At 44.0% G+C, this 25576-nt stretch overlaps 1 protein-coding gene and 1 pseudogene across 1 annotated transcript; one reads left to right on the forward strand and one right to left on the reverse strand.

Annotated features, from left to right (window-relative positions):
• On the reverse strand, window positions 9827–12011 carry Ybx1-ps15 (Y box binding protein 1, pseudogene 15; annotated as a pseudogene).
• Window positions 20388–25365, forward strand: Bpifb9a (BPI fold containing family B, member 9A). The gene is given in 6 exon segments (NM_001109633.2): window positions 20388–20469; window positions 20964–21053; window positions 21470–21580; window positions 21997–22149; window positions 23103–23234; window positions 24963–25365. Coding segments are annotated over 5 exon segments (708 nt in total). The 5' UTR covers window positions 20388–20469; window positions 20964–20980; the 3' UTR covers window positions 25202–25365.
• Window positions 25366–25576: the final 211 nt, after the last annotated feature.

The raw sequence follows: 25576 nt of genomic DNA on the forward strand, positions 1-25576 counted from the left end.
GCGTTCGTGGTTAAGAGCAGAGAGGACATATATGCACAGCACCACCTTGATCATCTTGATTTCTTACCATACAGTTCAGGACCCCCTACCCAGGGAATGGCACCACCCATAGTGGAATGTGTTTTTTCATATCCATTACTTAAGATACCCCTCCCCCCACACACAACAAGGCCAACCTAATATACACAATGGCTCATCAAGACTCTCTTCCTAGGTTGCTCTAAGCCAAGTCGATAGTGAAAGCCAATCATCACACTCCACCTTTTGTCAGTTTGACATACAACACAACATTTTAAAACCATACTCTCTTTTTTATTTTTATGTGTGTGGATGTTTGCCTGAAAGCATGTCTGTGCACCATGTGAATGCCCCCAGTGCCTGCCCAAGCAAAGCAGAGAGAATTGGATTATCTGGAACAGGAGCTACAGTTGTGTCCCAGAACGACTCATTTCCCCTTTCATTTTAGATCTGTTTCTTCAACCAATAGATTGAACAGAAACACACAAAGGGAAGTGCAGAGAGATACATAGTAAGGACAAGCAGAGGAGGCCACCACACAGATTCAAACTAGGGTCTCTCGTGATGTCTCATGAGTATCCTAGACGCCGGAGCTAGGGCTGGGTCCAGACTTTTATAAGTGCCCTATGCAATAGGTGTCATAAACAGACTCACCTTCAGAGAGGACAGATCCAGGCGACTTTCTGTAGCTTCCTGTTTAGGGTGGAGACATCTGGAGCAGAGGTGGGAGAAGTTCCAGGGGTTCTGGAGCGACTCAGGGTGCACACTCCCTAGGAAATGCCAGTCCTTTGTGCAATCAACCCAGAGGATCTGAGGACCTAGTGTCTTTGGGAATCTTGCTGGGGTCTCCAGAATGTCATGCGCCAACTCCTTTAGAGAATACAGACTTTCTCCTGAAGCCAACAGAAAGTCTTTATTTGCCATCTGGAGGATTACAAGGGGAACTTGCCCAAAATTCGTATCCCCAAGCCTCCCTATTCTTTGGTGTTTATGCACAAAACCCACATCCTGGTTGACATACTTTGGTTAGGAAGAACAGTTAGGGAGAAGCAAAATTACAGAAGCCCAAAAGCAAGGTTGGTAAGTTTAGAGACTTTCCCAGTTCCTGGAACTATGGACTAGGTCTTTGTTCCCATTTTGGCAGGGGTTGGAGCCTACATGCTAAGTTCTAAGGTCAAGATGGTGTCTTTACTATGGCATCAGTTGTACGAAAACCTTGGGATCTACAAAAGTCTTGGGTCCTGTTATACAATTAGATATAAATAAACTCAAAATCCAGCAGGGCACATTCAAATTTTGTGGGTCCAATGTCCAGTATCTGAAGCTCCTAATGGAATTTTTGCTCCAAAGGCCCTACCCATCCAGCTCTGACTCCTGCAACACATGTAGCTTCTTTTTTTATGGTGGCTCAACTCTATGCCAGCAACTTTACATGGTCTTAGCATTTCCTCAGCTCCTCTTCACGACACCCTAAATCTTGTTATCTTTTATGCTTTTATAACCAGTACCATGTGGATGACACTTATATCTCCAAGACCTGCTGCCAGCTTGAGATATGACCTGCTCCTCTTGGATCACACCTATGCCAGGATCTGTGTGCTGACCCTGAGGAAATACTTTTCTTTGTTCCATTGAAGCTCAGAATTTCATTTCAGTGGTGTTGATTTTTATGATAGTGTGATGGTTTACGTATGCTTGGCCCAGGGAGTGGCACTATTAGAAAGTATGGCCTTGTTGGAGGAAGTGTGTCACTGTTGGGGGTGGGTTTGGAGACCCTCCTCCTAGCTGTCTGGGGATGCTCAGTCTGTTCCTGGCTTCCTTTGGGTGAAGATATAGAACTCAGCTCCTCCTGCACCATGTCTGCCTGGATGCTGTGATGCTGTCATGCTCCCACCTTGTTGATAATGGACTGAACCTCTGAACCTGCAAGCCAGCCCCAATTAAATACTGTCTTTTATAAAACTTACATTAGTCATGGTGTCTATTTATAGCAATGAGACCCTAACTAAGATAGATAGTAATAGCTGCTTTTTTAGCTCCAGTCTGATCAGCACACACAGATTCTTAGCCAAAATACCACACAGAATGACTGCATTCTATTCCTGATAGAGTCTTAGTCTCTAAAACCCATGATCTGGGTCTCAACTGTCTACATTTCTTACAGAATTTTTATCTTCCAAGTTGCCACTAAAATGTCCCATGCTTCTGCTTTCAGTATCCCATAGCTTTTCTAGCTCAATGTGCCAAATGCTTTCACTTGCCCTATAAAATAATCCAAAACATAAAAACTATATATCGCGTCTACTACAGCAATAAAGCCACTTCCTCAGTATAACTTTTGCTCAAGTTTAATTTCTGTTTTTGTGATAAAATACTCTGACAAAAGAGCAACTTAAGGGAGGAAGGATTTGTTTGAGACCACAATTCCAAGTTATGACTTATCTGTGCAGCACAGGAGCTTGAGACAACTGGTCTACCACATCTATAATTGAGAGCAGAGAGAAATACATATATATATATATATATGTATATATATATATGTATGTGTGTATCTTACTTTATTGCTTGCTTACTCTCAGCTCAGGACTCCCTTCATAGGATATGGTGCCATCTATGGAGGGTTGGGCCTTCTCCCATCAGTTGATTCAATCAAGACAATCTCTTTTAGATATACTCATAGACTAAGCCAATATTGATGACTCCTTATTGACACTCTCTTTCCAAGTGAGTCTGGGTTGTGTAAAGTTGACAATTAAAGCTAACCATCATGCCTAGGTTCTATTTAGATACGTATCTCCCATCACCTCAATACAGCACTGAAGAGGAAATGAGCATTGGAACAATGTCATTGGTCAATGTTGGGGGTTCAGGAATCACCACATGAACCACAGGAATACCAATCTCAGTTAAGCAAGGATAAGTTATTGAACATGACACCAAGACTGATTGGTCAGGACCACACAAAAGGACTAGGGAGCCTAATTGTGGTACTAGTCTATTCTTTGGGCAGGCTTTTGTTTACAGAAAACAACACGTTCAGATGTTCAGAAGGCAAGGGTGAAGACAGCACTACATTTTGGCTAACTAGATCAAGTATTATCAGTTGGTTTTAAGCTGATTGATCCTAAGTGAGGTAAGAGGTGTGATGGATGAGTGGTGAACAGAGGAGTTTCAGAGCACTGAGATTCAACAGAGCATAAGTAACACAACCGTAGCATTAGGACCTTTTAGGAGGTTTTTTTAGTGTCAGCTATGGATAATTACTTTTAGGAAGAGGAGTCTGAGGATCTGAACTTAATTTCACCTTATGAACAAAACAGCCACTGAATATAAAATGGCTACAGTTATGTTAAAAGGAGCAGGCCTCAACAGCCAGCACATTTCATTTGTATCTTACAGTTTTCTCTAATATTCTCTTTCAGGTCTGCTTTCTAGTTCTCTACAATCAATTCTCATGTTTCTCTTCCATTCTATGACAGTTTTGGGATCTTTCAAGACCTAGATAATTAAGAATGTTATCTGTCAACTGTTCGCTAAAAGGAATCTCAGTTTGAGCCTGTCTCTGAACTTTCTTATAGAAGTCATACATTTTGGCAGTGCTATGGGTTTAAGGAGGCATTTGATACCAATGGGTTGTGTTTCTCATCCTTGGCCAGTTGGTGAAGGTGCTACCTACCAGTTGGCCCTGGTTGGGCAGTTTTCCTAACTAGTTCTTCTCTGAGAGTAAAGAGGCCATGGTCTTTCTATCCTACCATCCCTTGGGACTTTTAAAATACTCAATAAATGTTATGCATGTAGTTCTCTGGTGTGTGTGTGTGTGTGTGTGTGTGTGTGTGAGAGAGAGAGAGAGAGAGAGAGAGAGAGAGACAGAGAGAGAGACAGAGAGAGAGACACAGAGAGAGAGTCTATGGTTCATTGCAGTGTTCCTGAGGAGACAGAGTTGGCAGTAACATCCACAATTTGTATTCATTCCTCAGCAGCCAGGTCTCAGACACATGGTCTGTGGGGGTTTACCCATGTGCACCTCTTCAGGCTATACATCAGAAGCACTTTTGCTCAGTGGTCAGGGACTGGAGCTCTGAAATCTGAAAGTATGGTTCTCAATTCCAACCCAGGTTCTCACCTCTCATGTCTTAGCTTTGCCACCCCTGCCATGGGAACAGTCATGCCTGTTGTATGGGGTCAGGAGAGGAGTAGATGGTTTCCAAGATGTGTTGTGCATATCAATGTTAGTGGTAGGTAGAGGACTGCAGTTTGGAAGCTGGTCCTTTCAGGGGATCTTTTAGCATTGATGATTATAAAACCCAAACATCGTCTCTGAAAAATGCTGCAGATGACCTGCGTCTCTCAATTCCAAATACTCAGTCAAAATTATATTCTTTTTGCAAAGATTCTCAAGCATATCCACCTTAGTATGCAAAGCTGCTTCCCTCATTAAGAGGCAGCAAACATTGCTAGGTGTTTTGACAGCACAGGAGAATCGTTGTCATTATTAAGGGAGAGTGCTGTGTGTGTATATCTGCCAACATGGGTAATGTATCATCTGTTCCAGATCTTCGTGTCCAAGTTAAACCAGCCAGATTTTTACTTCAGTTTTTTATGATTTCTAAGAATCATCTGCAGGTCTTTATTGTAGAAAAACGTCTTATTTTTTATGTTAATCTTGAATTAAACACAAAAATCTGCTGTAAGCTTTATGGCTTGTGTGATTTGATGTCTCACCGATGAAATCGTTTTCAAATTCTCATGTAATTATTTTGATCCTTCACTACCTAAGCACAGGCCTTCAGTGTCTCTTTAGATCAGGCAGATGGAGACTTCCAATCCTGTATAAGCAGCATCCCTATTCCTGTCAAGCCTGAAGAAGCCTCAGGGGGCTAGAGAGATGGCTCAGCAGTTAGGAGCACTTGTGGTTCCTAGCACACATACAGGGGCTCACAAGTGCCTATGATGCCAGCTCCAGGAGATCTGGTTTCTTCTTCTGGATTCTGTGGTTATGTACACAACACACACACACACACACACACACACACACACACACACACACACACACACACACACACATCTCAAAAAACCAAAACCAAACCAAACCAAAAACCTCAGGACAGGACAGGGAGTTTCAGCTATCATCAACCCTTAAGATGAAGGGATCCATGTTTCAGAAGGAGAAACCGAGAAAGGGTAGAAAAAGATGTAGGCCACGCATATGAAAGCACATATCTCCACTTCCTTATGACCTACAGTAATGATGCTGTTGCTGAGCTGTGTTTTTATATCACCAGTCTATAAATACATAGAATGCACCCCATAAACCTTACAGCTCATTTACTAAAGAGCCATCCCTTAGCTAAGAACAGTGCTCCAGCAGATTTTAATAGTCTAGATCCTGTGAACGGTGTGTAAGGAAGTCACGATATCTTATGTGTATAACTGTTGTTAAGGTGAGTCAACGTGACTCTCTTAGATGCCCACATAAGTTATAAAGCGTCAGCCACTGTCCTTATATGTGTCTGTCTGTGTATTGATGACCCCAAATCTATATTAAAACACTTTCTCAAACTCTGTGCTTCAAAAAGCAGAGTAAATGGGAGGGGGTGGTGAGACCCATTCTTATTCTGTTGAAAATATAGGACGAATACTCCTTTCCCTCTTCTCCCTTTCTTCCTTCTCCCCTCCTCCTCCCTCCTTATCTTCCTTCCTCCTTTTCCTCCTTGTTCTCTTTCCTTTCCTCCCTTCTTCCCCCCCACCCTGCCGCCTCATACCTTCTTTCTGAATTAAATGTTTTTCAACACACACACTCATAATTATACCTACTACTTCTTTAGCCTTTCTTAGACTTAAAGTCTTTCTGTCTGATCACACTGACAGCCATCTAATAGGAGTACTTGGACTCTGACCAGTTTTCAATTTAGGACTGACTCTTGATCTTTTTTGTCAGTGTCTTCGGCTCATTCTCAGTCTCCCTTGCAACCCCTCGGCCCGCCCCCGCCCCCGCCCCCGCCCCCGCCCCCGCCCCCGCCCCCCACCTCCTCGGCATGGCCTGTCGAAAAGCAGTGGGGTGGGGTGGAGTGGGGCAGGGACAAGGCAGTAGGAGAGATTGTTTTCTTGGGATGTGATAGGCTTCTATCTCTGTTTACAGTTCTCTGAAGCCCTGGCTCCATCTGCCTGTAAGTCAAGCTGGGGTCACCACTTTGTAAGTGCAGTGTTTCCTTGTACTGACGTTTGTGTGCAAGAGTCCTTTGGAGTCACGCCTCTAGGGGGAGCTGGTGAACTGTGTACCACAGTGCAGTTTGTTTTCCCTTTTCCCCATTTGTTTCTTTGGTCACCATTAGAGCTGTATTTTTCTGTGCAAGAAATCAAGATGTCCAGTCCCACTGTTCTCTTGGACTTCTGAGACAGGGTTTTATTTAGCTCAGGCTGTGTAGAGCAAGAGGATGACCTTGAACTCTTGGTCCTCCTGGCATTACTTCCTCAGTGCTGGGATTACAGATGTGCTTTTCCATACTAGCTCTTCAGTGGGCTTGAATGCCACATGTCAAGGTGTAAAGTATTTCCGGACACCCTGGCCCTACTGCTCAGTTTAAGGATTGTTAGTATCCTTTTCGGATGGAAGCTAGAACAAAAGTTTCCATAGCATTTCAGTGTAGGCATGCAAGGATGCCCCTTCTCCCCCAACTGCATTAAAGGCCCTAACGCAAATGCTTGTGGCGTCTCTGTCACCCTCTGAGCCCAAAGCAGGCAATTCTGGAGGACATGCTTTGCTCTTATGTTATTTCAGTTCTTCCTGTAACATTCTGATGGGGTGTCTTAACATATTCTATTGATGTGTGTGTGCGTGTGTGTGTATGTGTGTTTGTTTTGAGACAGGGCTCCTCCATGTAGTCCTGTCTGGCTTAAAACTCACTGATAGCCCAGGCTGGTCTCCCAGTGCATGGTAGTGATGAGTCACTCAGAGATTCACTATGACCCTGAAGAGGGTTTTTATTTAGGGACTGCCACCAGGCACCTGGCACCAAGTCTGCACCTAAGAGTCCTCCCAAGATACAGCACCTAGCCATGGTAGCCCAGGGCTTATAAAAGCAAAACCCATAAAGTTATAATTTTGGGTCTTGCAATTATCTTTTTGAGCAGAGTGAACAAGTCTGATTGCAAAAGCAGAAGTAGCAGTTAGTCTTCTGACCTACTATTGTCTTGCAAGAACTGCAAATTTTATAAGATCAGTCAATTTAAGAATAATCTTCACCCATTGAAGGAATCAGAGAAAGGACTGGAAGAGCTTGAAGGGGCTTGAGACCCCATATGAACAACAATGCCAACCAACCAGAGCTTCCAGGGACTAAGCCACTACCTAAAGACTTTACATGGACTGACCCTGGGCTCCAACTGCATAGGTAGCAATGAATATCCTAGTAAGAGCACCAGTGGAAGGGGAAGCCCTTGGTCCTGCCAAGACTGAACCCCCAGTGAACAGGATTGTTGGGGGGAGGGCGGCAAAGGGGGGAGGATGGGGAGAGGAACAGCCATATAGAAGGGGAGGGGGAGGGATTAGGGGGATGTTTGCCTGGAAACTGGGAAAGGTAATAACAATTGAAATGTAAATAAGAAATACCCAATTTAATAAATATGGAGAAAAAAACAACCTTCAACTTCTGGGAAAAAAGAAATGTGGGCTTCTAGGGTACAGCCTGTAGAAGTTAGAGATAAATACGCATATGTAAACATGTATGTATATGAATACACATATATGTACATGCATGTATATGTATATATGTGTATAAAATCATATGTGTATATATACTTGTACACACACACACACACACACACACACACACACACACACACCCCACTTAAACATTGTAATTAAAACCTAATGTTGAGTTGTCTCCTGAATCAAACCTTTGACTTGCTGGTGGATGACTTGTTCATATTTCTTAAGTCATATACTAACCTTCTGGTAGAGGTAACTACTTTCCTTTGGACCTAATACCCCAGCCTTTTGTTGAAGACAAGAGATGATGTAGTCTCTCCTGTAACTGCTTCTCAGCTTCTCAGGGTGTTTTTTCAGTGACTAGGAAAGTTGGAATACTGGCCAAAGGCCAGGAGGGGATTCAAGTAATGGGTGGTAGGATAGGTGGGGAATCATTACAAACATCTGGTTTGTTGACCCAGATGGAGAGACAGGAATCAATCACATAGATCAGACTGACTTTTATCAGCTTTCAGAGAGTTTAGGGCTCCCTGATTTTGGAGCAGTTTGGAGTCTGCAGATGACTTATGATGGTGTCTGTCAGATGAGTGGAAGTCTTCTGGGACAGATAGAGAGTAGGGACAGAAGTTAAAGTTTAAGAACTCAAGGGAGAATTTTACATTTGGAACTTCCCCCTTAGGTACAAGCAGTAGGCGGGAAGCTTAGGTTGTTGATTGACAGGAGTATTTACCTTGAGTCCATTTGACCTGTGACAGGTGGATCCAAGTTGTGTTTCCTAAAGCTTACACGATTTTTTTTTAAATTACAAAAAGAGATAAAAATTTTAGGTATATTAGTATTATCAATGTTTGTGTGATTTGTACTAAAATTTAGATTGTAGAGAAAAACAAAACAGCAGACTCATGCCTTTGAGTCACAGTAAAAGGTTGAGGATCCAAAAGGTGATTCTTAGTTTAAAGTGGCTGTTGATTAATACACTAAATCGCTGAACTTTGGAACGTTTAATGTTAAGTATCATTTTTAAGCTTTATTTTCTAGAACCTTTAATAAATTTATTCTCCAATCAAAGTTAACATAAGTGAGGTTTTATTTACTATGATCGATCACTAATTTCTCTTTTGGAAAAAGGACTAAATAACAACAGGTCTTCTGAATGTCAACTTCATCTCCAATGTCATGAACTATAATCTGGTCAGGGATTTGGAGAGACTAGATGGCTGAGATCTTTATTATTCTAAATAATGTGTAATAAAGGTTTGATGATCACACATGCATACATAACGGAAGAGTTAGGGCCACAGCCATAGGCTCTAGGAACTGGAGATATTTTCTTGTTGGTGAAGCACAAAGGTCCAACTGAAGACTGTCACCATGCCTAGGGAGTGTCTCTCTCCCTCCACACCGTGAATTACTTTTTATGTTATTTTTACTTGAACAAAAATGTAGAAGGAAAAGGGAAGTGGGCTGCTAATGTACAGCCTGTATAAGTTAGGGGTTTATGTGTTAGAGGCATTTAAAAAATACATGATATCATCTTATATATAGTAATTCAAACCCTAAATGTAATGTTGACCACCACAGTACTCTTCTTGCTTCAGTGTACTGAGAGCTTGTGTAATAGGCATGTATTCTCAAGTCTGAGCATCACTGCCACTGCTGCCACCACTAGCACTACCACTACCTCCTCCTCCTCCTCTTCCTTCCTCCTCCTCCTCCTCCTCCTCCTTCCTAATGTGGTAAGATTTAATTACATAATAGGGTATAAAATCATCATGGTCTCTAGACGTCTATGAAGTCTGAAGGTACCTGACCAGAAGTTGTGCATCTCAAGCTAAGATATCTACCCTGGATTTGTGGCACCCGATCTACTGATGCCAACGGCAGGGGAATCAGAGAGGCTGCAGCTGTTTTGTGGTATCAGAATTTATAAGAGGCGCGGTGAGCAAATGAAGCCCAGTTTTCTTTCACCACTTCCCATGCCAGACAGGTGTTTGACCACACCCACATTGAGTGCTATAGACGAAGTTGTTCATGGGGGGCTTCTGAGGGCAGGAGGCTGAGGCAATGGAGTTCATCCATTTTTTTTCCTTTTTTTTTTAAATTTAAGACTTTTATTAACAGGTGCTTGCAGTTTGTTGACTTTTTTTTTGAAAAAAATCAAGTTGTAAACTATTTACAAATGAAAACTGAAGTTCTTAAAAATTTCAACTTCAAACAATTTAAAGACCATTAAAGGTGTATTGAGAAAAACTAGGCTTTTTTTCCCTTAAAAATAAAAAAGCCACATTTGTCATTACCAAAAAGAGACATCTTTAGGTAAAAATAATAAAAATCCCCTGCTGCATAGATAATGCAGACAGCTCTAGTGTCAATGGGCAAAAAGCAAGCATTTAAGGCCTTCAGCTCTTATCTTTGTTCATTTCTTTTCTTTTTTTAAACTAAAAGAGCTGATGACTTTATTTTCACATTCCACAATGTAAGTGAAAACTTCACTTTTTTGGTATCACTTCTCCCTCCAGCAGCGTTCTCTCTGTTAGGAAGGGAAGTTCCTTGTGGTGCATCTAGGAAACACTCAGGTTCAGCACCACGATCTCCTGGTGAAACCACAAGAAATACAAAAGGATAAAGAGCGCTTCTGCTTTTATCTGTATGGCCGGGTCATGCCAGGCTGGGTGGGCACCATCATAGGGCGGGCAGGAGGTCTCATCATTGGAGACCGGGGCATCATGGGCGTGTGGACTCCCAAGGGTGGTCTCATCTCAGGAGCTGGTCCCACAAGCATCATCCCAGGAGGAGGAAGGCCCATCATTGGCATCATGGGAGGGCCTCCCATGTGGGGTGCAGGCATCATGCCATGCCGAGGAGGACCCGGGAGACTGGGGGGGAGGTGGGATCATGGCCCCTGCAGGCAGAGGAGCAGAGAATGGCGCTGGAGGGATCTTTCCTGTTGAAATGCAGCCGTTGTTTTGTCAATCAGGCTCTGGGCCCGCTCTTCCATCCATTTCCGGCAATAGTCTTTCACATTCTCTTTGTGTTTCCGACCACTGCAGTGCGTCTTCCTCACAGACGGAGAATCGTGGGTAAGATACGTATCACAGTAGTCACAATAAAACTTAGGCATGTTTCTCCACAGGCCATTCTTTGTTCATTTCTTATTGCTGGAATTTCATATTCATTTCTTCTTGTTGCATGACCAAACAGGATAACGGTAGAGATGGTGAGCCGGCATTTACTCAGTCCTGCCCTGCTCAGCCTCAGGAGTGGACGAATTCTCAGCTGGTGGATCGGCTGCTTTTGTCTCTTTGCCATCTTGTGTTTTAGGGTTCTCTGGACGTCTGCGTTGGTATATTGAAGTTGCAGCGATACTGACGTTGAGATGGCCGCTGACCTTGGGTCTCATCTTCTTGATTTTCTTTGCCCTTTTCATTGCCATCCTCTCTAGACTGTCTTTAGTGAGGAGGCCCCCCCCTGCAGAATAGTGGTCTGAAACCCCATACATATTCTGTCTTATTGGTCTACCTTGCTCTCCTGTACCCTTGCTGTCAGCACCCTCTATCATTTCTCCTTGGCCAGAAGGGTTGGAAAACTGTGGTCAATGATCATTGGGTTTCTGCATGTAGTAAGGTGGAAACCTTCGCCTGCGATAGCGTTGTTGGGCCTGGCCTTCAGGAGTGCTTTCTGGTCCCTCATTCTTTTCCCCACTCTCGCTATTTTAGTAATTGTGCTGGTAGCTGTGCGGAGGACCCCTGCAATTTGGATAGCATCTATAATGGTTACTGTCTGCTGCTGCATGTTTACTGCCTTGAACTGGAACTCCACCAGGGCCTGTAACATTTGCTGCCTCCACACCCTTTTCTCCCTCAACAACCTCAAACTCCACAGTCTCTCCATCTCCTACACTGCGAAGGTACTTCCTGGGTTTATTCTTCTTTATGGCCGTCTGATGTACAAATACATCTTCCCTGGTGTCATTACTGTTGATGAAACCGTATCCTCTCCTTACATTGAACCATTTTACTATTCCCAAAACCTGACTTTTTTGTGCCTGCCGGCAGGCGCTGTCATCATGAGGACACCCTGGGCTTGGTGTCAGTGGTGCTGAGGGCGGCAGCAGGGGTGGGCCAGTAGCTCCTGGGTCTCGGCCTCGCTGCTCTTGGTTGCATGACTGCAGTGATGGCTATGGCGGCTCCTCCCGGGTGTGATGGTGAATAGGCCGGTGGCTGCGGTGGTGGGGTTATCAGGGCTCTCTGGGGTCCGCTCTCTACTCCCACTACCGATCAAACTACAGAGTTCATCTTTAAGAATCCTGTCAAGGGCCTTGAATCTATATGGTGTCATTGGATCTAGTGATTTGTTCTATTACATCTTGGGACGGAGAGATAAAATGCAGAAATGCGGATACCAAAGAAACAGATAGGACTACTCTTGCAGTATCTACAATTGTCCCCCCGGAATGCAAGCTTCTACTGCAGCTCAAAGGGTACATACCACTTTTGTCTAACAATCAACATATGGTGACTTCATGTTCGCTACAGGCCCATCAACTCTCTAGCTCTCAAGGGAAGCCTTCCTTCTTCAGGAGAATTTTGGGACAGAGTGCTGATAACTGCCCTGTCCGATGGGCTGTGATGACAGGCCACAAGGTTTGTGAGGGGCAGCAGCTGTGGGCCTGTGGACTTCCTCTTCACTTCCATCCCTTCGTGGGCCAGGATTTTAACCTACGAATAACTGATCCTACTTCCTCAGGATGTCAATCATACAGTTTGTGAATTTGCAACATACACATTCTGGCTTTATAATTTGGGGCAGCTTAATTCAAGGCCTTCACTCCTGTGCTGTGTTTTTAGGTACACGAGTGACTTCAAGTATAGGTCAGGAACAGCTTCAGTCTATGCAACAGAGACTTTGTGGTTATTTTTTTCACCACAGTGAGCCTCTGTTCAGAGTGCCTTGCCTACCAAACATGCCATTTTTTTTTTTGTAAACCAAAGCTGGCTTTTATGGTATACAGACCTTGTTACCCCTTCTATCTTAAAAAGGTAGGAAAGTAGATTTTAATTGGACTCCTCATGATGTGAATTCCTGCTGGGAGATTAGAACCATGCTATGGTCTGAACCATAGCTTCATAAACTGTCAATCATGACCCCAATGGAGCTATGTAACTGAATGTGAGGGTTGTAAAAACCAGCCAACCAACCAACCAACCAACTAACCAACCAACCAACCAACCAAGTAACCAACCAACCAACCAACTAACCAACCAAGTAACCAACCAACCAACCAACCAACCAACCAACCAACCAACCAACCAACACATTGACAAAAGGAAAGACTCCTCATTATACAATGACAAAAAGCTAATTCAAAATCTAAAATGCCCCGAGTCTAGGCTGTGTGTAGGAGCACTTACCCATGTTGTATCCCACATCTTTACTGACACCTTGGTTCTGGACACATAGGTTCTCTGCTCTGGCTGCCATGCCTCATGACGCTAACAAACTCTGCCTGAAACACATCAGCTCAAATCAAGACTACTGTATGCTATGAATGGGGTGTTTTCTTCGTACACATCAAGTCTTCCACTCCTTTAGAAACACAAGTAACTACACCAGTGAGACTTTCGACTATTTGCTAGCATCTTTTATAAGCTTAGTTATGTACCGTGATAGTTGTCAAGGTAGTCAATTGTTGACTATAGTCTATTAGAATGCTTGAATTAAAAAGTCAATGTTTGAGTTGGTGACCTGTTTCATAGGAAAAAATTCAATCAACTTTGGATTGGAGTAGGGCAGAACTTCCAATAATTCTGAAATGCTCCTAAATATATGTATTTAGGAGAAGCAGCCTTCTCAGAATTTATGATTATAAAATCTCTCTGGATGTATTGAAGATGCTATATATCTTGCACTACCTGTGTATGTTCATGTGAATACAGGTGTGCCATGGTGCTTGTATAGAGTTTTGGGGTGGTTTCAGTAAGAATGGCCTCTGTAGGTTCTTATGTTTGAAGGCTTAGTCATCAGAGAGTGGCACTATTTGAGAAGGATTAGGAGGTGTGACTTTCTTGGATGATATGTGTCACTGGGGCTGGGCTTTTCTCCTGCTGCCCGTGGACCTGAATACAGAACTCTAAACTACTCCAGCATCATATCTGCTTCTCTGCTACCGTCTTTTTTGCCATAGTCATTATGGACTAAAATCTGTAAGCAAGCCCCAATTAAATGCTTTCTTTATAAAATTTGCCTTGGTCACGGTGTCTCTTCACAGCAATAGAACACTGACTAAGATGAGGTCAGAGGGCAATTTTTGAAAGTTGGTTCCCCCTTTCCACCATGTCAAGTCAGGGTATCCCTTGGTTTTGATGCTATGCTGGCTATGAGGTTCTGGACAACTTTCCTGTCTTCTAGCTCCCATCTTACCTACAGATGAAGTTGTTGATGTACATCTCAATATATGGATTTTTTAAAATATGGGTTCTGGTGATCAAATTCAAGTTGTCAGTCTTGTGTGACAGGCACTTTTATCTCCTGAACCATCTTTTCAGCCCTATTTATCTTTTTATTGTAAAAAGAAACAACTTCATTGTTAGAACCCAGATCCTCCAGCTGTAGCCTCTCTTTCGTCTCAGAGGGCCAATGTGCTTCCCCGGATATCACAACCTTAAATGGAGAAATGTTCCATGTGACCAATGTCATCTTTCATACTAACTCTACCCTTTATTCTTCCAGATGCCTCTGTGCAGGAACGTCTTTGAAACTTTCTGAACACTGACATTAAACAGAACTACAAGAAAACATAACATCTCTTAGTCTAGTGGATGAGGTCATCTGACTTTGGACCTAGTTCCTTATGACTGAACACCGTCTTCCACCTGGCTCTCTTTACACATTCATGAAGTTCCTTGTGCCTGATGTCCCTGTAGCAGCAATTTAGCCAGTGGGACTTTACCTTCTCTTCACATTCAGAAACTCATTTAAGTCCTTTCATATAGAGACCTGCCAACTCAGTCAGAGGTCTGTACTAGATGGGCATGAGATTGTTTTAGTACATAACAAATGATGATACTGGTCCCACCAAAGCTAAGTGCCCACCATAAAAACAGGTCCAATGAGGCAATATGCAAAGAATCTCAAAAGCCACAAACTTAATCTTCAGTTCCTACAGGGTAATCACGAACATGCCTGGAAGTCCCTGAGGCTGTTGTCTTCATGTGACATGTGATAGGTGACAATGGACTTGCTATCCTTTGGCTCCTTAGGAGTGTCAGCTGACCGGGGATTTTGCTCTACACAATCTTATGAGGACTCTCCAGTTGTATGTGCAATTTGAATGATGTCTATGTTGGACAAAAAAAATAGAGAAACGGAGACAGGAACTGAATGTGCAGGAGCACTGTGGACAGCTGCCAGGTGTTAGCTCCTGAAAAATGACTTGAAGTGGAGCTCTAAGTATCAGAAGTTCATGTTCTCCAGGTCGTCAGATGTCTTGGGATAAAAGTCCATCTCTCTAATACGTGCAGTTCAGAACCACAGCCTGGAATTCACTTTGACAACACTCAAACTCTCAGGTTCAAGGTTACTGTCATAGCTTTGGGTCTAAATGCTTAGGGTGATCTGCTATGCTCTTATACGAAATGCTCTAGATGCTTTCCCTGTGCCTGTTTAAGGGATTGTGGGGAAGCTGGATCTCTATTCTGCACATCTGTAGAGCATCAGAGCTGGCTAGCACCTCAGTCTAACCACATTTAATGCAGTGAGCATGTCAACCTTCCCAATATAGTCCATGGCTTCCTTACCCTACATCTAACCTAGAAGTCAGCATCCAACATTCTGCCCACATCTATCTATCTATCACTTCATGGTCTGGACAAGAGTCACCATTTCCTCCATCTGGGAGCTCACAATCCACTAACTAGTGCTCAAACCAACCAGCAAACTAACCAACCCATCAGCCCAACTGGTCAAGTTGAAAGCAAATAAAGGAACAATTCTTTCAAATGGTGTCTGGACTTAAGATCTCCAGCATTCCCTCTTTAACCAGATCATTATAGCGTGCAGCCTGCTGCGGACACAGCTACCCGTCCTCAAGAAGTATTGAGGTGCTGCTGTGTAGTGAGCTCCAAGTTCTTCCATTTAACCAAAGCCATTGAAAATTGAGCAGATGTCGAAGAATCAGCCAACACTAGGTCTCTAAATTCCAGCTTCCGGCATCATGAAAATATCTGCCCTCCCTCTGCCACGATGCCCCCTTAAGTGTCACATTTTAATCCTAACAACAGATTTGAATAATTGGATCTGTTCGCTTTTCTTTTATGGGGTTATGTAAGTCAATTCCATGCAAGTGTATATTGTACTTTTAGCGTTCTCTCCATACCACGCTATCCCTCTCTCTCTAGTCCCGTGTTCCCCTACCTTCTCTCCTGCTTTCTTGTCAGCTGCACCCCCCATGTGGCTAGCACTCCCCTCTGATATTCCTGGGCTATTACTTATTAACACCTATGGTCCATCTTGGCTGCCCGGACCCAGACCTACAGCCCTCTCTGAATTCCCCAGCATCTACATAACAGCTATGTTCTCTATCCTGCGCCTCTTAGGCATGGCCTCTATTCCTTTCCCTGCATGTTGGCTGTCTCCCTTCCTGCTCCTTTCTCAGTCCTTTGCCCAGGAATCCTAAAATCCCACCTCTGTTTTCCCGCCCAGTCATTGACTGTTGGCAACTTTATTTACCAATCAAAACCAACTGGGGGCAGGGTCCCTCAGCATCTTATGTGTGGAAGTCCAGATTCTTGTGCAAGTTTAGGGACCAAATTAACATAATATAAGCAGCATTAGACCAAATCCTCAACATATATAGTTTTTTTTTTTTTTTGGTTCTTTTTTTCGGAGCTGGGGACCAAACCCAGGGCCTTGCGCTTCCTAGGTAAGCGCTCAACTACTGAGCTAAATCCCCAACCCCAACATATATAGTTTTATGTGTCTACTAAACCTATGGCCCACAATGGAAGAAGGTATGTGGTACTTGTCTTTCTGAGGCTGATATCTCACAGCATGTGATCATCTCCAGTAATACCCATTTGTTTTTTTGCAGACAACTTCACTCTTCTAGATGGCTGAGAAATCCAACCATGTTTCCTTTATTTTTTTCTCCTATATGGGACATCTATGTTGTTTATATGACTCAGTCATTGGCAGCAATGTTGCAATGAACACTGATGCGTAGATCCTTCTGTAGTACCTTAAGTCAGAGTCCCAAAGGAGTGCCACAGCCGGGCCATATGAAATGTCTACTTTTAGTTTTTTGAGGACTAACTGCATTGCTTTCCATAGTAGCTGTGCTAGCTTGAATCTGCTCAGGACTCTGGGATTCCTTTTAGCATATATTCCAGACATCGTTTGATATTATTTATTTTCTCGATTAGTGACATTTTGTCTAGGATGTGATAGCATCTCAATGTAGTTTGTATGTGTGGATAGAGTTTAAGGTTTCCTTGATGTATCTGCCAAGTCAGCCATGTTTCTACTAGGTACTGTTGAAATCACACTGAGGCACTGATGCGGCTCCTGCAGAGCCTTGTCTGTCTTTTTTTTTTTTTTTTTTTTTTTTTTTTTTTTTTTCCAGTTAGGCAACCTGACTCTCCCAGCCCACTTTCCCATTTAGACCCTGCAAATGTTTTAAAGAAAGCATATGAGGTTTTATGGCTCAAAACGCCCTCACCATTTACAGGGCTCACCGTGGTTGCTTATGGGGAGGCAGAGTAGTTGCCAGAGCTCTCGACAAACGTCACTGAGTTCTGCTGTTTGGGTGGTGAGATCTTGTGACACAGACCTGCAGATTCATACCCACCACCGGGATGAGAATGTGGCTCTCAGACCTGAAAGAATCCAGTTTGTCCGACAAGACCTTTACTGCCAGCTTCTGTAAGGCTGTCATGCTTGAGCATTGCTGTTTCTGACATAGACTAGTCTATCAAGACCTTGTGGGCTAGCCTGTGGTTCTGGATCCCACATTATAACTTACCCAGAATTCTCTTTAGGGAGGACAATGTTTCTTTCAAGCTGTTCTAGTCATCTTCTAGTCTACCTAAGTGTAAGATTGAAAGCATTGCCACAATAGCATGCCACAGTGGGATAACACACAACACACCGTCTGCTCCCATAATCTTGGAGGCTGGAAGTTTGACATCTAGGGTCAGCAGGTCTGGTGTCTCTGAGACTCTGCCTTTGGACTGTGGTCAGCATCTTCCCCTGTATTTACCTGGCCTGTACTCAGCTCATGTTGAGTTCTGACCTCTTGTTGGATAAAGATCCACAGGAATGACCTTGCCTTGACTTCCCATTTCTAGGAAGACAGTGCTTTTTAAATAAAGTTATATTCTAGGGTGCACGGATTCTGTCTTCTAACGTCTTTTAACGTCTGTCTTCTAATATTGGAGACTCTTTTATTGCTAACACCAAGTAGATCGTGGTCTCTCCCATTAGTTCATTCACATGTTTGAACATTGGCCCATGGGCTGGTGAATATGCCCTGTCCACAGATCAGGGAGGGTCAGAAATGTTGAAAGTTCAAGACACCACCCTTGGGTTAGAAGTTGTAATTGAGGAAGGACTGGAGAGTTCTTGCCTGTTTCTTGACACAAAGGTAGTGGCACTAAATAGAGGAAGGTTCATAAAACACTCAGCTATTTCTGTTTGTGGAACTGAAGAGTGTGGGCTGATTCTGCACCATTTGCTTATTTTCTCAGTGGATTTAGCTGAAACCAGAACTTGAGCTGGCTGTGGGGCATTTCTCACTAATGTTTGAGGCCTGGTAGCTGTATAGATGGTGGGCTGAGTTTCGAGTTTTGGCTGTGGCACAAAGAGTAAATGTTGAGATAGAAAGCCCAGGGAAGGGGTTGAGAATTTAGCTCAGTGGTAGAGCGCTTGCCTAGCAAGCACAAAGCCCTGGGTTCTGTCCCCAGCTCCGAAAAAAAAAAAAAAAAAAACAAAGAAAGCCCAGGGAACACCAGAAGAAATAATTATTCCTCTATGGAAGTTTTGCATTCTCTCTCTCCCTCTCTCCCCCCTCTCCTCTCTTCTTTGTCCTCCTCTTTCTCCCCCTCCTTTTTCCCCTCCCCTTCTTCTTCTCCTCCCCCCTTTATTAAATAGGGTTTTATTATGAATCCCTGAATGAAGCCTTTTTGTAAACCAAATTTTGTAAGTCTGGAACTCACAAGGATCTGCCGGTCTCTTCCTTCTGAGTGCTGGGATTAAAGGCATGTGTCATACTGTTAAGCATACTCATATTTTCCCTGTAAAATTTGCTGAAGTGTTCCAAATGTTTTTGCTGGCTAATGCTCAGAAAGCCTGAGCTTCCAGATGGATGATCGGATGCTTAACCGACCCAGCCATATGCAAACAAACAGTTTAGATGAGAAAATTCTGGCACTACTAATCCCTTCTTGACAGTTGAATTAATTGTAGTCTGTTGCCCAGGTTAGGGAGTTAGATAGGCTCCTTGGTGTGGCGCCAGCCAACACAAAGCTGGCTATAGTTTTATGCAACAGAGATCAAACCTCCCCACAGTTCAGTACACGGATGGAGGAAGAGCATTTATGTCTGTATGGTCATGTAAAACCATGCCAGCCAGCTAGGCCTTTTAGAGCTCAGGTTATTTGAGTAGTCTTAATCTGGAAAGGGTAAGGATTGAGTGAATGGTGAGGATTGAGCGAATGTCTAGCTGTGGTGCTTAATGATATATTGGACAGGTAAGCTGTTATCCTAGGCACCTGAAAGCCTGGAGAACCTCTGATCACCATTGCTTTCTGAAGACACTTGTTAGGTCTGGGCACCTTGCTGGTGTCCTCGCTGCTCTTGTAGACTTGCATTATGACTCCATCTCTGTTTATTTCTTGGACATGATGGACAACACTCTTGATCATCAAGGGCAAAGCTTAGCGTTCTTCTTCCTTGGGTCTCCATGTCAAGGCTTGGTTGATCTTTGTGTCTGTCAAAATGTCCCCTCCAATACTTCCACACTCCAGCCTCAGGGAGTCTGGATAGCTATTCTGTCCCTTTCCTGCAGCCCCAGCACTCTTCAACATAATGGTTGGCTAGGTGGATTCTCTCTGCCACACAGTCCTGGATATTGAGACAATGTAATGAAGACCTGGATGATTGCAGAAGGGCAGATGAATTGTGACTCTCTCTTGTTTATCTCTTCATTATATAAACAGACTGGTATTGAGTTAGCAGGAGTTTGGCATAAAAGCAAGAAGGATGAAAAAGAATATGTTGTAGAGAAACATACCCAGTTCCTTTCCAGCCAAGATGCATGTGGGTCCTGGGTTCTGATTGGGTGGGAAGAATGGAGTCCATGAGAGGAAATGCTGGGAATTTGCACGGAGGAAAAGTGGGGGATGGTAGTCACATGCCACAGGCCATGATCTCTGCAACGTGTGATTGCCTAAAGTGTCTCCTGTAGCTCAGTCCGGGACCATCATAACCTCCTCCCCACCCCCAGCAGGCGAGGTCAGGAAGCACTGCTCTGATAGTATCAATTTATCTCTAGAAGATCAGGAAGTTTAGTGTGCACTTGGTTTCATGCCAAGATACCATTTATAGTGCCCTAATTGCCAGGCAATAGTCCTCTGCACTATTAAAGTGATAGAGAGGTAGAGAAAGTGCTCCTTTCACCCTTTCTCTAGGTGAGATCGCTTCCTCTCCAGCTCCCAGCAGTCCTTTCAGAAGAGCAGGAGTCCTTCTTGGTGAGCATTTCCAGTGTGGGTCGTGACACCTGTTGATAGAAGCCAGATGTTAGGGGGAAGGAGTCTGTTGGTGGTGAAGTGGTGAAGCCATGTCCTTAGCTAAGGGTCTGATTGCTCTTGAACACCATGGCCCAGAACTTTCTAGTACCTCTCTACTGGCCTCCCCCGCCAGTACTTTCTTGGCTAATTCAGCCATTTGCTTTGTGGAAGGAGATCTACCATCTTCCAGACCCACCCAAGTAAAGAAGACTTTTCCTTTGATGCTTCTATGATTGATACAGCATTTTTTTTTTTTATTGTGCTTTTTACCCCCTCAAAGAGAAATATGTAGCATAAAGCTAGGACTTTAAAATTCTGGTTTATAGAAGAGTTGAGTAAATGAACTGAATGAATGAACACATGGACAAAGCACACAGTCTCGTGTGTGGGTTACTGGATTCCATGGCTGAGACCCACAGCTCTGACGCCTCCATCCTCATCTGGGCCTCATGCAGGGTTCTTGGGAGTCATCATGCTCTGGTCCTCAGTCTCGAAGAGCTTCCTTGCTGTCTGTGTTATCACCGAGTTTGCTGCGATCTTTGTGGGTAAGAATCAAAAAGAGGGGCCAAAGAGATGACTCAGAGCTTAGGAGCACTGGCTGACTTTGCAGAGGACCAGGGTTCAGTTAGTTCCCAGCACCCACAGGACTCCAAACTGTCTGTAACTCTAGTTCTGGGAGATCCAACACACTCTTCTGGTTTTACACATATGTGATGTACTTAAACAGATGTGTGCAAATCGCTAATACACATAAAATGAAAATAGATAAATAAATCTTAAGAAAAGAGAGTAAACAAGACATTCCTTTCTCCCAAGATGGGAAGAGGAGGTGGGTGTATCATGGGCTGCCCAAGTGTAGAGCTTCATGGCCCCCCTTGCTTCCTAGGACTCTTTGCATGCTGGAAATAGCGGCTGCAGTACCCTCCGATTGTTTTTTGCTCATGTTTATGTCTTTCTTCAGAGAGTTTCACTTGCGGAAAGTCTATATGCACAAATGGACTCTGTCAGAACTTCAGTGCATGTGAAACTTCGAAAAGCTGCTTCAGCCAAACACAGGAACTTAAAGTGCCACGTAAGCCACCCCTGCTACTCCTCTTTCAACTTATCCTCCTTTCTCTTAGGTTGGGAGTTGGGAGTGTAGCTGCGTCAGGGTGGTGGGAATGAAGCACAGAGCCAAAGCGAAGGTCTCAGAGACATTGGCTCCTCCATCAGCCTCATTCACCCGGTTTGGAGTGGTCACCCCCACCCTACCTTACTTTTCCTTGAAACACTGGGGAATCAATCTCACAGTATCTTGCATGTTAAGCTCTACCTCAGGAAACTCTGTAACAAATCATCCCTCTGTAGCTTTGTTCTCTGAAACATAGGGTCCCTTCTGGAGAAGTAAAAATATCAAGTGATGGAGCAGAATTTTTTTCAACACTGGTGGCTTCATTCTCTCTGGGGCTCAGAAGGAACATTTTTATGAAGGATTTTGGTTCTTTGCAGAGCCATCCACAAGCCTAATTGTCCACCAGAAAGGCTGTTCTCTAGATGAATGTACTGGACTGGCATTCTCGGCGACATTGGGGGACCAACAGACATTTAGATATGACCAGCAATGCTGTAGTAGTAATATGTGCAACCAATTGGACACGCAACGTGAGTGAAGTTCACCTCTGCCCCCTTGATACCTGCCCCTTGACCCCTTGATACCTGCCCCATGCCCCCTTGATACCTGCCCTATGCCCCCTTGATACCTGCTCCATGGCCCCTCATTACCAGCTCCATGGCTCCTCTGGCTTCTGGGGACTCCTTCCTGCACTGGGATACAGGACGTTTGCTCGATTGTCTTTCCTTTTGTCTGAGACCACTGTCCTTTGGAAGCACAAGAATAGTTGGAAGCCCCGTGCCTGGGTGGGAGAATGAGTGACAGTTGAAAGCCTTGGATTGGAACTCATTCTTTTGAGTCTATTGATTTAAATGTGCTTTCCCCTCATCCTCCAGCTGAGAGATTACTTTTCACCTATTTGTTTTTGTTATGGACATAGAATCTTGCTGTCTTTCCCAGGCTTGTCTTGAATTCCTAGACTTAAGTAATCCTCCTGCCTCAGCTTCCTAATTGAGTGGGCGTGCGTGTGTCTGTGTATCCTGTCCTGTTGGTCTGTCTCTGTGTGTGTCTCTCTCTTTATGTGTCTGTCTCTCTCTGTGTGTATATATCTCTCTGTGTGGGTGTCTGAGAGAGAGAGAGAGAGAGAGAGAGAGAGAGAGAGAGAGAGAGAGAGAGAGAGAGAGAGAGTTTTGCACCTAGCTAATTCCCTACCCTTTGATTAGCATTTTTTTTTTTTAAAGATCGCAGATCATCTTCTTTTCCGATATCTAGGAATTTTTCTCCTGCCATGGTAGAGAGGCAAGTGACTGAAGAAATGTGAAGATTTTTGGGTGTACAACCATTACCAAAGGATCTCAGGAACCTGCCTTCTACCGGCATTTTAGTTGTATCTTTGTGTTGTTATGTACAATCATGAAACAACAATGGTATTAGATCGGGTGAGGTAGTGATGTTCTCAGCTATTGTTTCAAGATTAATACTTTTTAAAAATTTTCCCACTCAGCATCTCAGGTGCCTGCAAAAGCCAATGGTGTCCAGTGTCTTGCCTGGTATATGGAGGCAGGCATGCCACGTATTCCAACTCTCCTAAAGTGCACAGGGAGCGAGACGAAGTGCGTTTCATTTATGGGCACAGGTATGATTACCTCCTCAAGCATCATGATGTTCGTACTGATAAGGGCACAGTGTTTCAGCCATTTATCACCACACAGCCAATTATGCCACAACCTAATGGGTGAAAACAGGAACCGTTTACCAGCACTCAGTATCTGCAAGTCTATACTCTGAGAACAGCATTGCCTCGTGGCTGTCTCAGGGTATCTCATTACACTGAGTTCTGTCGTGAGCTGTAGTCTGTCAGATGCCCAGAGTATTTCATGGTCAGATGGAGGATCAGCTTCCCAGCTCATTCTTGGCTTTTGGTGGTTCTCACTTTCCCTTCCTGCAGCCTCCCCACAGGCTGCAGGTATTCTCCTAGCGTATCCTCTTGCTTCCCTCTCAGAGCAACCCAAGAGAAACTGGAAGTAGGCCCCAGAAGTGGAGCTGATATTTTTCTTTCAAGCCCCCATCTCAGAACTGACTTACCATTTCAGCTCGTGCCCTGTTGGTCATATAGATCAACCTTGATGTGACATACATGAATCTGACAGATTCAACACTTGGACACCTCTGTCAAGAGATGGGCCTGATAGGGGCAGACCATCCAAGAAGCTGTTTTCTCCACAGAACAAGGACAACAAGGGGCTAAGTGTTGTCCCTTTAAACCTCAGGAGAAGAAGTAGGGGCTGGGTATTGAGGGGAGCAGAGAAAAAAATTTAAATGCTTGCCATAGAGATGTCAGGTTTGGGTACTTGTGTTGTTGGGATATTCTGGAGTGGGACCTTGATCAGAAGTGTACAGTGTCAACACTTGATCTCCAGGTGCCACTGTCACTGCTGTTGTGATGACTCAGAGCCCATCAATAAGCCCTCAAGTTTTACTTAAAGCCACTGGTTTTAGTAAAAATATTTATAATTTCCTATGTAGGAGAAATGCATGTATTTGTCATGAGAGACACAGATACGTTCCAGGGGTTAACTGTAAAAATAACCACAGGGTTTTTCTTCTGGACTGTATGCTGTTGAGATGAGCAAGCCACTTCTGATGAAAACATGAGAAGTTGTGTGGAATGATTGGTGTTTTAGGAGCTGATTTAGTGGTAGACTGAGAGCTTGGTGGTTCTGGAGGCAAGCTATGCTTTAACTTGGAATGCATTTTGACAGAGGTTATGGGTAAGCAAGGGAAGGACTCTTTGTCCAGATGAGTTGAATGAATGAGGAAAATGGGGTGTCACAAAATGCAGAGGAGGACTGAAGTCATCCACAGTGGGACAGACTTCTACCACAGTTTACCTTAAGAAACAGAGACATCCAGTTGTTTCCATAGTTATTCTCGTAGGGAACTCAAGGCCCTCAGAAGAAGGGATGTCAAGTGTGTCTATTTTCCTCAATAGAGCCTGGATAGAGTAGACAGGTACCTTAGAAGGGTTTTAGCCAACCTGATGCCCTACATCTGGTCGTCTTCCCTATGTGCCTCAAGATTATCTCTCCTAGTGAGTGGGCATCCAGAGGCCCCAGTGTTAGTATTGTGTCTGAGATGTGAGGGTCCCTACAAGGTTTCTTCTACACGGGGGACAATAGGACCAGAGAACACTAAAGCTGGGCCTCTGCATGCATGGGATGGAACTGGATGCATGCATCTCAGGAGAGAGGCAGAAGCTGTGGATTCTGGACCATCTAAGCACAGTTTCCTTTCCTAATGGATGTGGGTGGGGAGGGCTGGAGAGAGGAAAGGGGGAAAACTAACTCCTGGATCTTTTTCTCAGCTGTTGGAAGCAGTAGTCTCCTTTCGTTAGTGGTGATTGGAATGGGCTGTGCGACAGAAAGTGCCTGCAACCTGAATATGACCGTTTTTGACAGCGTAAATATCCGTACCTTCTGCTCCGGTGGGTTACCTGTATTTTCAACCACCTCGTCATCTCCGAATAGGACGGGCCTTCGACCTGCATTCATCTCAACAGTACCAGTTCTCATTAGTCTCCTCTTGCTGAAAGTCTTGCTTTGATCTTCCAGGCTCAGGCCATCTCACAGTCTCTCTCTCACACACACACACACACACACACACACACACACACACACACACACACACTTGGAGGGCTTCCTTTAGTGAGAATTCAATGTTGGTGAGTGCTTGATGTTTTTGTACTTCAGCATTAAAAACTCCAATCCATTTTGAGTTTTACTTAATTTTAAAAATTGTGTGCATGTGTGTTTGTGAGTTACAGGTGTGAAATGTTTGATGTGGGTGCTAAGAACTGAACTCCTGTTCTCTGTAAGGACATGATTTTAATTGCTGAGCCATCTCTCCAGGCCCCTGTAGCAACCTCTTCTTTATGTGTCGCATGTCCAAGGCATCTGAGATGACATGAGAGTCTCTTTA

This window comes from Rattus norvegicus, chromosome 10, assembly GCF_021556685.1.
Source record: "Rattus norvegicus strain SHRSP/BbbUtx chromosome 10, alternate assembly SHRSP_T2T, whole genome shotgun sequence".
Lineage (NCBI taxonomy): Eukaryota > Metazoa > Chordata > Mammalia > Rodentia > Muridae > Rattus > Rattus norvegicus.